The sequence below is a fragment of the Aulonocara sp. 'chitande type north' Nkhata Bay genome, linkage group LG17 (genome assembly GCF_057382095.1).
Source record: "Aulonocara sp. 'chitande type north' Nkhata Bay isolate Kocher_YH1m ecotype deep benthic linkage group LG17, A_spYH_male_GT1.1, whole genome shotgun sequence".
Lineage (NCBI taxonomy): Eukaryota > Metazoa > Chordata > Actinopteri > Cichliformes > Cichlidae > Aulonocara > Aulonocara sp. 'chitande type north' Nkhata Bay.
This window is the reverse complement of record NC_141360.1, coordinates 8,343,570-8,357,964: the sequence shown is the minus strand read 5'-3', so window position 1 is coordinate 8,357,964 and position 14,395 is coordinate 8,343,570. Positions and strand designations below refer to the sequence as shown.

Here is a 14,395-nt window from a genome sequence, read left to right as displayed (position 1 = left end):
GTGGGACAGACAGCAGGACAAAAAAAAAATGTCTGAATCAGCGTCACATGGATCCACACACTCTAAAAAGGAACGTTAAGTGATTTATTTGGTTTTTTCCCCTCTATCTTTGGTCTACTTTTAAAAGCTGCCAATGTCTAAACAGAACCAGCTACTCGTTGCCCTTATAAATGTCACTGTAATCCTCTCACAGTAGATGAATGACTGTATTCATATGTCTCCCCCCCAACTTGTTTTTTTGTAACTTTTTCCGACTTTGGGAATACGTCTGCGTTACCAGCTGTGGAATGTCGCACCACATTCTCAATGGGGAACAGGTGACACACTCATTCACGGTGTCTCTACTTAAAGGCAGCCCTTTCCTTTTCTGTTCTTCCCTTGTTGTCTTTTTAATCTTCCCCCTCTTTTCTGCTTTCGATTATATTTTATTACTCAGTTCTGCAGGGCAAGTATGGCTTCCCGTCTGGGAGTTGGGGTGGGGGGTGGGGGCTCTCTGTCAGAAAGTGACTCACACTGGGTTAATCTCATGCTCACAGGCCACCAAAAAGACTTGTTTGTAAGGCGCCTGTCATGCTGCTTGAGGCTGTCAGTCCCTGCAGGATTAAGGTGTGACAGCAACCTTTGACTGATGGCGCCCTGCATATTAAAATAGCAGGACTACTGTCTCTTGTACTTTGTACAGCCACCACACTGTGTCAGTGTCAGAGAAAAATATGACACCAGTTGCCAGAACAAGTTGTATAAGCAGCTGTTACTGTTTTCAGGGCTGCTGATGTGATTTGGTTTGAATGTCCAGCTTTACTGTAGATCAGTGGTTCTGAAACTGCGAGGAGCAGGGCCAATGCAGGCGGGACGACCAGGTGAAAAATGTTGAATGAATATGACTTCATGAGGGGATAAATAAGCAAACGGTGATATTGTGCTGGAGCTTTATTTAAGTTGGATTCTTGTTTTTATCGATGACTGAAGGAGCGTATTCCAGAAAACCTTGATGATAATGTCCTGTGAAGTATTTTGTTTGCGTTGCCTTTAAATCAAACCTTCACTAAAACTGGAGTTACTGCTTCTTCTTTTCTGTCTTCTTTTTAAGCTGCTTCTTCTTATACTTTTTATACTTTTCCCCCCAGCTTTACTGGTGACAGTGTTAGCAAATGTTACCTTACCTTAGATTAAGACTTTATAACACATGTTCGACTGCCTGATCTGTAGTTCTGGACATTTCTAGACACATCAATGTATATGCACCCTATCTGCATTTTAGTGGACAATATTACTGGACAAGCTAAAGTTAACGTGAACAAATTTACCTAATTTGCACGACATTTTTGCACAATTTTGGGTAGGAAGGTTTTACAGTGATGCTGAGGACCGGCTGTTCTGTGTTGTCTGCTGTCCTTCCTCTGTAGCTATCTGGTGGGGAGTGCCATCTAGAGGTGGGGGTCAGTGAGGGTCAAGAGTGGAGTTATGTGACTCTTGTGCAGCAAATTGACAACATGTAGTATGATTAATATATAACTTACTGTTTCATAAGCCTGTTATAGAATGGAACATATTTTAGTATTGGTAGCTTTTCAGGATATTTAAGGTTTTTGGTAGAGGAGATCCAACTTGAAAAAGATGAAAAGGGAGGAGCAACTCCTGTGTGAATGTTGGCTGGGGCATTTGCCTCTTTATGGTCCTTGCTTTGCCATAAAAAGCATCAAATTGTTATTAACCATGTGCCTTGGAGATCAAATCCATCATTGTCTGGAAACGATAAAACACGATGCTCAAATATTCTTTTCATCGCTTTTCACTACGTCTTCAGGCATAAAAATGTCAAAGTGGAACGGCTTTTGAAACGGAGCAGTCACATTGTCTTTTAAGGGGCTCCAGCTTCCGTTTTTACTTGTTTCGACTAGTGATATCTACTCAGTATCATCTACCACAGGAGAGGATGAATATGTTTTCTTGTGAATGAATCATTTATCTGATGAATCTCTTGATTGTTTAGTGTAAACGAAAGGATTCATGTAAAAGCAGACCTTATCAGCTAATTACTTGACAAGGACTCATTTTATTCTCCTTATCTGGCTGTCTGTTACCTCTCCAGTAGCACTTTTGCTGTCTCGTTGCTCTCTCCTTCTTCTCTTCTTTCTCAAAAAACTGACACTATTTTCAGAACCAAAATGATTATAAAGTAACTTCAGCTCTCATTTTTTGAAGTGATGATTAGATCACAAGCATGTTATTTATTATTTACATAGCATTAATTATTATTTGAACTCACCAAGCAGTATCAGATTATGTAAAGTGTTTCTTAAACTGTGGCAGCTCACATACTGGGGTGGTTTGGAAGCTGAGCGTTGACTATATTGCTTCAGTAAAGTCCTGCTTTGTGTACTTTTATTATAAATTTAAAGACTATTGCAACATAATAGTATTCAGTTTAATTCGGTTTTAGTTATATAGTACCATACAACAACAACACTCACTTTAAGGTGCTTCATTTTGCTTCAGAGAAAACCCCAGAAGTTAGGTGACCTGCTATGAGCAAACACTTGGTGACAGCGGGAAGGAAAAACTCCCTCTTAGCAGGAAGAACCCTCTGACAGAACCAGACTCAGGGAGAGGTGTCGATCTGCAGTGACCGGTTGGGGGTGAATGGATGAAGACAAGGCAGAAGACGCACTGTGGAAGAGAGTCAGAGATTAATAATAACTAGCGATTAAATGCAAAGTGCTGTATAAACACAGAGAGGTGACTTAAGAAGAAACACTCTGTATGATGGTAAGTCCCCAGTAGCCTCGGCCTATTGCAGCATATCTAAGGGAGAGTTCAGGGTCGCCTGATCACCTTAACTATAAGCATTCACAGCCATGCTAATTACAAATGGCCATGCTCCGCTGTTAGCATCAGTTAGTGTATCTTTATTAAATAAAGATGTGACTGTATGTTTAAAAAGTGTCAGAGAGACAAACCCAACAACTAGTCATGAAACTGATCTTTGTTTTGTCCATCTAGGTGGAACTTTCTCCTGCTCCTGTCAGTATGCTCAGCAGCACTCTCTGGAGAAGATTACGCAGCTCAAGGTAAGCAACAGAACACTTATGCATGACTAAAAGTCAGCATTTTTTTTTTTTTTTTATTATATGAAAGCATTTTATTAGATACACATACAGTACATATAGGAACAGCAAGTGCACACAGGAATTCCTCTTTAGCTGCTCTTCTGATCACTTTTAACCTTCTTCCTTAACATGCCCGCTCTTGCTCTCAGGGCCATGGCATGCATTTAAAAGCAGCATAAATAACCGTTGTACCTTTGTTTCCTCCCTCTCTGTTTTTTCCCCTCCTGCTACATTTCTGACTCAGTGCTCGCATCTCTATGGTCCATCAATGAAAATACTAAATACACCCATAATGTAAAGTACATGGCAGAAATGCACATACAATGGGAAGAGGAAATCTTAGCTTGGCATGTTTTGGCAGCTGTGCCTCACCTGGTCAGGTGTTGGGGGTGAAGTGATATTCATCTTTATTTTTAAACAGAGCAACAAGGATGAGAAGAATTGGAGGTGAGAAGAGCTGAAGTTAGAAGGTGATCATAGATAGAGTTGTTATTTTTGCTGGGCTCTGCTCTATCAGTGGATCTACATTGATTTGGGATCTTTTAACTATAATCTCATCTCTCACCCTGAGTCTGACTTTCTTGAAAGAGTAAAGTCTTGTTGAATTAGGCACTGAAGCAATAATATAAAAATATGTCATATCCTGGGGTCTGTTCCACTATTGCAGTATTGTCTTATCTAAGGCTGACCTCATGATTAGTCCTCACATAGACTGTTTATGTGCCTTGTCTACTGCCTCTTGCAGTGTCCCTCCCCTTATGCCATCATGCAACGCCATGTCCCCACATATCACGGGTGATACGTGATGGCCCGCTCCAAGTAGAATCAATCCATCATAATGAGGGGAGGAGGAATGAACAGACAGCGCAAGAGCACCTTGTCTTAACGTATGAGACAAATTAATTGGGATCTCGTCTGACGTTACCTCAGGCAGTGAATGTGGAGGACATCACAGTGAGCGCTCAGATCTTCTGCAGACAGATACTCCTCCTATCAGAGCTGCATGACTAAAAATGCTGTGAAAGCACATTGTCTTTATCTCTGTAGTCTTCTTTTCTTTACCTCTGCTCTGGCACCCAAACAGTATGACAGAAATGGGTTTCATCTGCTTCTTAACAGGTCTTAGAATGAGGTAAATACAAGCTGAGATAAACGACAGCACATGTATATGAAACAAAATTAAAAATTAAGTGCACCCTGTGATTCAGGAGCTCAGTCTCATATCAGTGTGGAGGAACGTTGGCCCGACCTTGTTTACAATGTTGCTTCAGTTCCTTGTTTATTCTCTTTTATGGTCCCATCATAACATTGATTTTTTTCTTTTTCAGCCATTCTGTAGTAGATTTGTTGCTCTGCCTTTATTCTGTTGCACGACATAGTGGGAGGCAATATTGGGTTGTTAGGCAGTTGGCCTGCATTGGGCTCTAGAGTTCATGGTTGACTAAAAGAACAAGACTAGAACTTCATGGAAATCGAGGTTCCTGAACGTTCTTGTTTAGTTTTGGTCAATTAAGCCCAAATCATCACCCTTACACAAGTTTGTGCTGATATGCTGTGTTTGGTTCACACCAAATGTGGTACTGTGCGTTAAGGCCAAAAGACATTGGTCCAGAAGTCTTGCGTTTTGTTCAGATGAAACTTTGGTTTTTAACGGGAAGACATTTTCTCCTTGAAACCATTCCAAGCGAGCCATATTTCTTCAGTCTTTTTCTAATTGTATTGTCATAAACTGTAAAATTTAACACACTAACCGAGGTCTATATAGTTTCTCTGTGCATTGCACAGACTGACCTCCAGGAGTATTTATCCACTCCTGGGAAGATGGATTCCACACATTTGTTTGAAAATTACCTCAAGACCCTTCCCAGAATGATGCACAGCAACAATTACTGACATATATTTTTAAAATGTTTGGCTATTTGCCTCTATTGGATAATAAATACAGATGAACTCAGGAAGAGAGAGAGAGGGGAAGACATGCGGCAAAGGGCCACGGTCCGACTCAAACCTGCTGCTTTCTGGCCATGCAGCATGTGGATGCTCACGCTCTTAGCTAAACTGGTGCACTGACTATTGCTCATTTAAGATCATTTCTGATGTCGTTCCTCCTTGGCAATGTGTTAACACACCTGAATGCTAAAGACCTACAAAGTGCCAAAACATCTGCTTTTCACAGAGGTACTCACACTTGTTGCTGTTCAGATCATCAATTGCATCTGATTAGCTGCTATTAACCCTCTCAGTTCCTATGGAAGCAGTGTACTTACTTCAGCATGCTGGCTTAGTTTTTGTTACATGAATAATAACGTGGTGTAATATATCATGTTTTATTGCTTTTCCAATACCTGCTAAGAACTATCAAATTTTTATTATATCTTAAACCTTAGTGTTGAAAGAGGGTGCACTTTTTTTTTTAACCTGACTACAACATTATGGGCAAAGTTCAAACATTAAAAAGATCATTATTTCCCTGCATCTACATATTCACACCTCTAGAGGTCAAATGCTCAGTTTAGGATTTTCGTATTTTTCTAACTCTTCTAACTCTTCACCGAAGTCTTTTCGATAGCAAGCGTATAGAGCATGGAGTTATTAAGGGTATACAGAATGTTCTGAAGGATGCACTTTATGTCTGTGTCTCCAGGCGTGTACTGATCCCACTTTTTCTCTCAGGAAATTGATTCTGATGCCTTTTCTATATGCCGAGTAGCAACAAGCACAGACCCCACTCTTCAGTTCTCTTTTTCAGACTAAAAAAAGCTTATAACACTTTAAGAAGACAATACTATAATATGTGGACACTGGTTTAGTTTGTTTTTTGTTTCCACTCACAGTAATTCTACTGGCCCGTCTATCAAGCTGGTATTCCCAAATACGGTGGAGTCGTTTCTTCAGTGGAACGTAGTTTGTCAAACTATTGCTGAGATCTAAACACTGAACAAACGCTTCTGTGTGACTGCTGTCTTCGTCTGCCAGTGCACTAACAGATACCTCCATGCTTTCTCTTGCATGTACACAAATAAGTGAGGCCATCATTTGCAATTCAGTTGATATTTAAAGTTGAATTATGTGTGCAGCATCCTTTAATCACAATCATGTACTGACATGTATCATCGCCAGTTTGCTGTGTTTTTTGAATGCAAAGCTCGACAGAATGTGCTCTGTATGCAAGTTCAAAAAGGAGGAGGAGTTTCCTGTATTCTGCTTACATGCTTATCTTGCCCCTGCTTCTCATCTGGGCTACAGCTGCATTTCTGTTGCTTGAAAAACATGGATTGGATCATTGGCATCATGCTGACATTGTTACATGGCCCTAATGGCTCACTAACTTTTCTTAGTCATTTAACTTCAAAAAGAAAATAACTCTTGTCCGGTCCCAGTTTGGGTTCAGTACAGGCAGTATCTCTAGTTAGGGCTGGATCAAATGACCCCAAAAGCATCTGTTAGTTCCGCTGCTGCAGGCTCTGGATGCTGGGACACTTCCAATGATGTGATAAGCACTTCTTCTCCAGTCCCTTCTTTTCACTCCTGATGTCACTCCTTGTGTTTTAGCCTGATTATTTGGTCAAAAAAAATAACAGTTTTGTAATTATTTCATATTTAATGCCATCGAATTAAAATCTTTTGTCCATGAGCAACATGTTTAGGCATCTGTAGAAGATTTTCATCATTTCATTTTTATTTGTGAATCTGTAAATGCGAATGCAAATATTTTTCTCAGTATTATTAAAAGAGAGAACTATCAAGGTTTGCATTCTTAAATAGTTTTGAAAGGAATAATATATAAAAAAGAGGCTGGCTGATATAGGACTTAAAACTGATACCGATATTTGATGATATAATAATAGATTTTTCGATATACTGGCCAATAGCATTTTTTCCCTTTTTGTACTGACACACAAAGCATAAAAAGGTTTTATTAACATTTGTTAAGTTAACTTTTATTCGTGCACTCTCTGCCTAACTCTGCTCAGATCAGCTACCAACAGGGACGTTGCAGAGTGCCCTCTGGTGGTCAGATTACACTAAATTAGCACTGATAACGTGGTTAAAGACTCATCATCCTGTTTTTTCTTTACTTTTAGCCCGCCATCCAATTTAAGGGTTATGCCACAGCTGCCCTATATTAAAAGTTTTGGTAATTCCTTTATGTTTTTATGTAATGGTTTGTCTACTGCAAGTTTGAAAATGTGTTTTTAATGCTAAAATATAATTGTTGTTATCCATGAACTTCCAAATTTGCAGTTTTACAAAAAACAGAAAAAAGTACTAAAGCAAAGTGTTACCAAATCATCAGGATGCAAAGTGAAAGTTATTAAGTTGTATTCCAGAACAGAAAAATTAACTTTAGCGGTTGAATGTTATGCTCAATTAAGTCCAGACTGCTGGCTAAAATTTGGGTATAAAAATGTGAATTCAGTTTTTTATTAGCGTCACATGACACATTTTTTTTAAGCTCTGTAAATGCCGATGCCAATAGATCAGCAAAAGTCCTACCGATAAAATAGTTCGATGCAAGTAAAAATGCAGGCTTTTAGTACCTGCTGAATAAGTTAACTCCCCACTCTTCTTGTATCAGAGATATATTCTCAGCAGGTTTCAGTTTTAATTCTTGAAATAAACAAGGTTTTTATTAGGAATTTAAGTTGAAATGTCAATGTAACCTGGTGTTGGACCGCCAGCTTTGACTGAACTGCAATTGAATGTATTAAAACTGTTTTGAAACATTTTTGCGATTTGTACATTTTCATAAAATTGTGCAATTCATTCTCAGCATATTAATCTTATAAGTATTTCTGTCTCTGTCCTTTAGGAGTGGATATCCTTTATCGATTGGGGCTTACAACTCAAAGCCACACAGACGATACCTACGAAAGGACAAGCTCACAGCCTCCCACTTATGCAAATGTTCCCTCACCTTTCGATGGCCCCTTTTCTGGATATGGGGTGTTGCTCGACTCAAACTCCCTCTATGAGGCGCCAGTGCCCAATCTATTCCCTTCAGAATTTGGCGAAGAGTTCTCCGTTATAGTTAGCCTAAGCTCCTGGCGAGCAAACAATGCATTTCTTTTTAGTATCAAGGACGGGAGGGACCGGTTGCGTTTTGGCATTCAGTTGCTGCCACGCAGAGTGGTGGTTTATACTGCAGAGAAAGCCTCCATCTACTTCAACTACAACTGGCAGGATGGGCGGCTGCACCCTTTTGCTGTTGGGGTTCGTGCACGTTCAGTGTCCTTCTATGCGAATTGTGGAGGGGTGCAACAGTGGGAGCAAACCCTGGGGAGATCTCAAACACTGGGGGAATCTGGGGGTGTCTTCACTCTGGGAAGGATGAACTCCAAGGCGGCACCATTTAGTGGTCAAGTCTGCCAACTGGATATCTATCCCTCAGCCCAAGCTGCCGCGCACTACTGCAAATATCTTAAAAAACAGTGCCGGCTGGCCGACACTTACCGATTACATTTCCCACATTCTGATTCGGATATTGTGGTGAATGACCCCCCTTCTAGCCATTTGACAAAGTCTCTTCTTGGAGTAGCAGCTACTCAAAATACACCCATCGGATCTACAGCAGCCATTAAACTATCCCCAGATCGTTTGGTCACGCAACATTCAACTCTGAGCCCACCAATACGACCTCATCTGGGGGACCAAGAAAACATTTCCACATTGAAACCATTATCCCACTCTGCCACATCATCACTCCAGCTTTATAGCCCCACCGTAACTACGCCAAGTAGTCAAGCAGCTCTGGGTTTTGCCTATAGCACAACAACCACCACTACCAAAAATGTGTTGGCTAAAGACACTACGCCCCAGGAGGACACTGAACACTCTGAAAACAGCACAGAAGAAGAGAGAAATTCCAGAAAACAGCCAAGTCCGGATGCCACTACAGGTGTTGTTTCCCTGGTCAGACAGAGCCAACTAAAGGAAGAACTCAGGAACAACTCCATCACAAGCTCTAGGTACTCTGGCTCCACAAGCCAAAATTTCCCAGAGACTCATCTGAGAGCCAATAGCACTACTTTGTACAGGGAGAATCAGGTGGACACCTCAGAGCAGCATGATTTGGATGGCAGCTATGATGACGTAGACATGGGAGAGTATGATTATGGATACGAGGAGCCAGAGTTCTATGACTACCAAGATGGTTTACATGGCCCCAAAGGAGAGCCTGGTCCTCCGGTAAGTGACTGAATTTGTGAATCACAAGCAGAGAATTAGAGCTTATAGAGAGCACTGATGTGCAAACCAGTGCACTGCTATGTATATTTTAGAGTCAAATTCTGAGTGAGCCACAATGTGGCTTGATTACACTCAGGAGACATGCAAAATGTTTTGGCAGTGAAATGTAGTGATTTAAAGGTGATGGCATGTCCAAGCAGTGTGCTTTTTTCCCTGTATCTACAAGTTGTTAAGTACTGCTAGGTATTTTTGCTCTTATGTCAGAGGATAAATCTTTGGAGGACTGGACCTATACCCCTGGATTTAAAAACAAAAGAAGAAGGAAAAAAAAAAAGCACTTGATCCAGGCCATGATGTAAGCTAGTGGCTCTGGACACACTTGTAGTTCATGAGTGTGGCTTATGTTTCCATGTGTGAGATGTGTTAGGCATTCTTGGTGTTCGGTATAAACATGTGAGTGTATAATGATGCAGAATGCCTGGATTCATCTTTCCGTACTTACAGCGCCTGCAGACCTGTAGGGAGAGACACATCTTATCCAGCATCGTTGTTTCAATTTATCTACATGTCCCAGAGCCTAATTGAGCTATACTGCGGTATTTTGTCAAAATCACACTCCCATGCTGCTATACTTCTTTCTCAATAATGTTTGGAGGGAAACACATTTTGTCCATATCATCTTCGCGCTCTCCTACCCTTGTTTCCTTTCAGGAGACCAAACATTAACCAAATGTTATGACTCTCGTACCCAAGGGAGAATCTTCTAACATGGTTAACATTGTCTCATGACTTGAGATGTGCTTCCAGTGTCCTGTCATGGACAGGCTCTTTTCTTGGAGAGAAACTAAAATTGCCTTAAAACAGAATTAAAGATGGACTTTAGTTCTATGGGAACATCATTTTTCGAGGCATAATCGAGCATTGTGAACATGACACAGTTTAAGCCACAGGGCTTTTTCCAGCGGATCGTATTTTGGCAAAAATGTTTAATTAGCCACAATGTTTGTCCTTCGGTGCTGTTATCTTTGACAGTTTGTGTGTCTTGGCTACTCTGACCGCTTAGATGCAGGCATGTTTTGAATGCTGGGTCAGCTGAAGGTCAGTGGCTAGCTCTTTGTTTGAACTTGAAGACAAGCTGGCCTGTTTCCTCAAGGGAAGTATTTCACAGTTTTTCAGCCACATAACTGGACGAGTACAGGTGGCCTCCTGCACTCCCTTTAATTTGTGCTTTAGCATTTTTGCACTTTTTTTCATTAAGAAAATTCAAAACAAGCAAAGAAGCAGCAGAAGAAAGCGTGTCTTACTTTCCCCTTTGTCTATAATATGATGTATATGATTTCTTTTACTCACAGTGACAAAAAACCCCCAATTTAAAATGACTCACTGCTTCAATATTGGCCCAATTCAATGACACAACATTATGAGTAGGTTGACCCCACTGCAAAAGTCATGCCCAAGCTCTGAGGAGTGATGGGAGATTATCATTTTTAGCGTTCTCTGAAGTTTCAGAAGGAAACCAAGTTTTTCACTGACAATAAAAGCACTTTGAGAATATTAGGAGTTTGCAGTTATTTCAGTTGGAGTTGTGCAAGTTTGGACTACTCTGCTGTTAGAGGTATTTGAAAATGAGACTGTGATTGCCAGTCCTCTTCGAGACAGTGAGCTAATATAGTAACATGGAACTCCACAGCATGTGTCGGAAGTTAATGTTGTCTTGACTACTATACTCGGACTTTCATCAGCTTTACACTTCACTTCTCTGTAGAGGTTGGGTGTCATGAGCACGTAACAAAGGCCCCTGCTTTCTGCAACACGTATGGATGTGGGTAGTTGCGCATGGAGTAGGCTATGGATTGCATTGTTTTTGTAGCTCGTTCTGAATTAGGATGTAGCTTTGTTCAGTTAAGTGGGCCACGGGGTTGGCTGGACTTTGGCTGAGCTAAATCACTGTCAGTTTTGCTACTCCTTTGCCTATGACCTTAAGATGATGTTGCATGACATAAACCTTTTTATTCTAGTATTCCCAGAATATTTTACTTCCATACGAACGTCTTTGGTCCGGGCTTTGCTAAAAAACAAAAAATCAACAAAAAACCTTTACTGTATTCTTCGGACTATAGGGCGCACTTAAAATCCTTTAATTTTCTCAAAAATCGACAGCGTGCCTTATAATCCGGTACACCTTATGTATGAATTCTGGTTATGCTTACTGACCCCAAACCAGTCTTATGTGGTACATGGCGCTCAAAAATCTATCAAAAAATGTTTTAGTATGACTTTGGTAAGCTATGAAGCTTGATGGATTGTTGGAGCATTACGGCTACCATAGTCAGGAGCCTCGTGGAGTAACCTGGGTCAAACTCAGGTCCCAAAGTCAAATGAACACTGCTGCATCACTGAGAGTTAAAAACTGTCTAAATTCTGTCATGAAATGAAAACAGAATTTATTAAACTTAACAGAGTTAGAAGTTAGCAGGAAGTTAGCTCCTAGTTTCCACCTAAACATGATATAGCATGTTCTGACTGAGAGATTTGTGAAAAATATTTAACGTACAGCTCTGCTGTCACTTCAGACATAAATGAAGACAGAAAACGAAACAACAGTGACGTTTGTAGGGTTACTGAAGTTGGACTAGCTGGTATATAATGATGAGCTACGTGATCGCTAGTGACACAGCTATGTTGGCATAACATAAACACAGTGAAGCTGGAGGATGAACGCTAACTTTTTTCCACTCGATAAAAATTAACATGAAGGTTCCCAATGGTTAGAGACAAATGCAATCGCATGGCAGGATGCTGTAAACGGACCAAACTTCAGTCGGGAGAACAACTAAGATAATCCATCCACAATACGAGGTTAGTCATTAATATACTGCAACAACTTGGGAACAGAGCAGCTGCCAGAGAATTCAACATTAATGAATCAATGGTGCGGATGTGGAGGAAGCAAGAAGAATGAGTTGAGTAAAATTTGACTTATCTGACTGTTTTGTTTTGCGTAATGCGCCTTATAATCCAGTGCGCCTACAGTATATGTTTAAAAGGCAACGTGCTTTTATAATTTCTTTCTGCCCACATCTCTGGTTTGCTAACTTGGCCCCACATGCTGATCATTACCGGCTGACCTTTCTAGAAAAACAGCACTCAACAGCACCATCTGGTGGTCTGATAAAATGTACACTTTATATTTGTTGCGTGTGTAAGATATTGATATTTGGTGTCTTTATGCTTATACGGTATTGCAATGTAAAACACTGAAATGCTGTTGTACTGTTCTGCTTTCATGTGTTTGATTGGCCTGAACAGGTCACTGGTTGTGTCCAATGTCTCTTTATACATTTTTTTTTTTTTTTGCTTTTAGCTATTCCATGTGTTAATATTGAAATATATGAAAGTTGAAATCAAAGCTGATGCTTGGTTTTTGTATTTATCAGGTCCAGCTTATCCCAAATAGCTCTTAGAAATTAAAAAAAAAAACAATCCCAAAACAAGAACTCGAGTCTCGGGAATAAAGGAATCTCACCAAATCTTCATTTATTTTATTTATTAATTTATTATAACTTTATTTATTCAGGAAAAATGACTCTTATAAAAGAAAATCCGATTCTCAAAGAGTGTCCTGGCCAACAGCAGTATAAACAAAAGACTTGCATAAACTATAACAAACACATAAAAAATTGTTTTCACTGAAATACAGCCAATTAAAAAAATAAAATACAGGACTGGAGTGAAATTCACTCATTTATTTCCTCCTTCCCCTTTGAAAGTAAGTTGCTGTGTGTAAACAACGTACATTGGTTTGTGTGAATCAACTCAACTTTATCGCAGTGCAGCAGTTAAAAAGAGTTCTTCAAAAGAAGATTCATTTTGCCCTTCAACTTTCAAGAAAATTGACCTTTTCACTGGACACTGTTGAATATTTGACCCCTATCTTGGCAGCACAGATGAAGCCTTTGAATACGGTCATTTTAGTCGATCAGTGCCTCCGTTTCTTTAGGCCCTGTTGTTGTGGCGAAGGCGGTGGTGTGCTCACACTTTCCATGTCTCTGTATGTGGGAGTCTGGAGGAACAAACAGCTGTTTCTTTATTTATGTATCCCTCTCTGCCCATCTACTTCTCTGACAAGAGATGCTCCAGAGTGCCCTAAAAACACTGAACAGTAAACAGTCTTATCATCTAGTTTTGGGAATATTAACATTGTTTTGGGGGAGAGAAGGAAATGGTGTACAAGTATTTCTTACATGTGACTCTGACCTTTTCCCAAAACATTTTAAATCTTTCTACACAGCTAAACAGAGTGAATTTAGTGCATATGTCTGGCACACAGCCCTGTTAAAAACTAAGTACACCCTATTCCTTCCATAGATGGAAGGTAGCAGCTAGGTGCTAATAATGAAATGTGCTCGATTGATCGATTATCAGCAAGTGTGCGCATCTTTAGCAGAAAAGCAGAGGTTTTGGCAGTCTGCTGGTCTAGAGCTTTCAAGACTACACAAGACCGCAATTTCCCCCATGTTCCAGCAAATTCACCTCATGGCCAGACCTTGCAATGCTCGGAGAAACTGCAAAAAACCCAAGAGCTACATCTCAGACACCAGAGGTGCCAGTTAGCATGTTAAATCTCATGGTTATAGTATATATCGAAAAGGACTGAACAAGTACAGCTTGTTTAAGACAAAGTCTCTTATTTCTAAAACGAACATGGCAGCACAGCTGGGGTTCTCAAAGGTGTGTTTGAATAAACCAGAAGAATCCTGGAACAAAGTCCTTTGGACAGTCTTTGGACTGTCAGCACGGTGGAGGAGACGGTGAATGCTGGGGACCTTGCAGTCAATGATTTGACCTTGAAGGCCTCTGTATGCCAAAGTATTCTAGTCAACTGTCAACTCTGTTTGACAGCTAAAGCCTGAGACTGGGTCATAACAGGACAATGATGCCAAGCACAGCAGCAAGTCTACAACATAAAGTGAAAAAAAGAATGAAGGTGATTCAATGATCCAGTCAAAGCCCAGACCTCAGCCTAAGTTGGATTTTCTGGTTTCTACTTAAATTTTCTAAAACTCCTTTCCACACATTTGGCTTATAATGTGAAG

The 14,395-nt window shown here is 40.3% G+C and overlaps 1 protein-coding gene across 1 annotated transcript in view; it reads left to right on the top strand.

Moving 5' to 3' along the window:
* Window positions 1–14,395, top strand: part of col24a1 (collagen type XXIV alpha 1) — an 85,684-nt gene that overhangs the window by 4,501 nt on the left and 66,788 nt on the right. Inside the window, exons 2-3 of the mRNA XM_086268401.1 lie at window positions 3,004–3,071; window positions 7,924–9,299. Coding sequence (XP_086124527.1) covers window positions 3,004–3,071; window positions 7,924–9,299 — 1,444 coding nt within the window. The remainder of the gene's footprint in view (window positions 1–3,003; window positions 3,072–7,923; window positions 9,300–14,395) is intronic.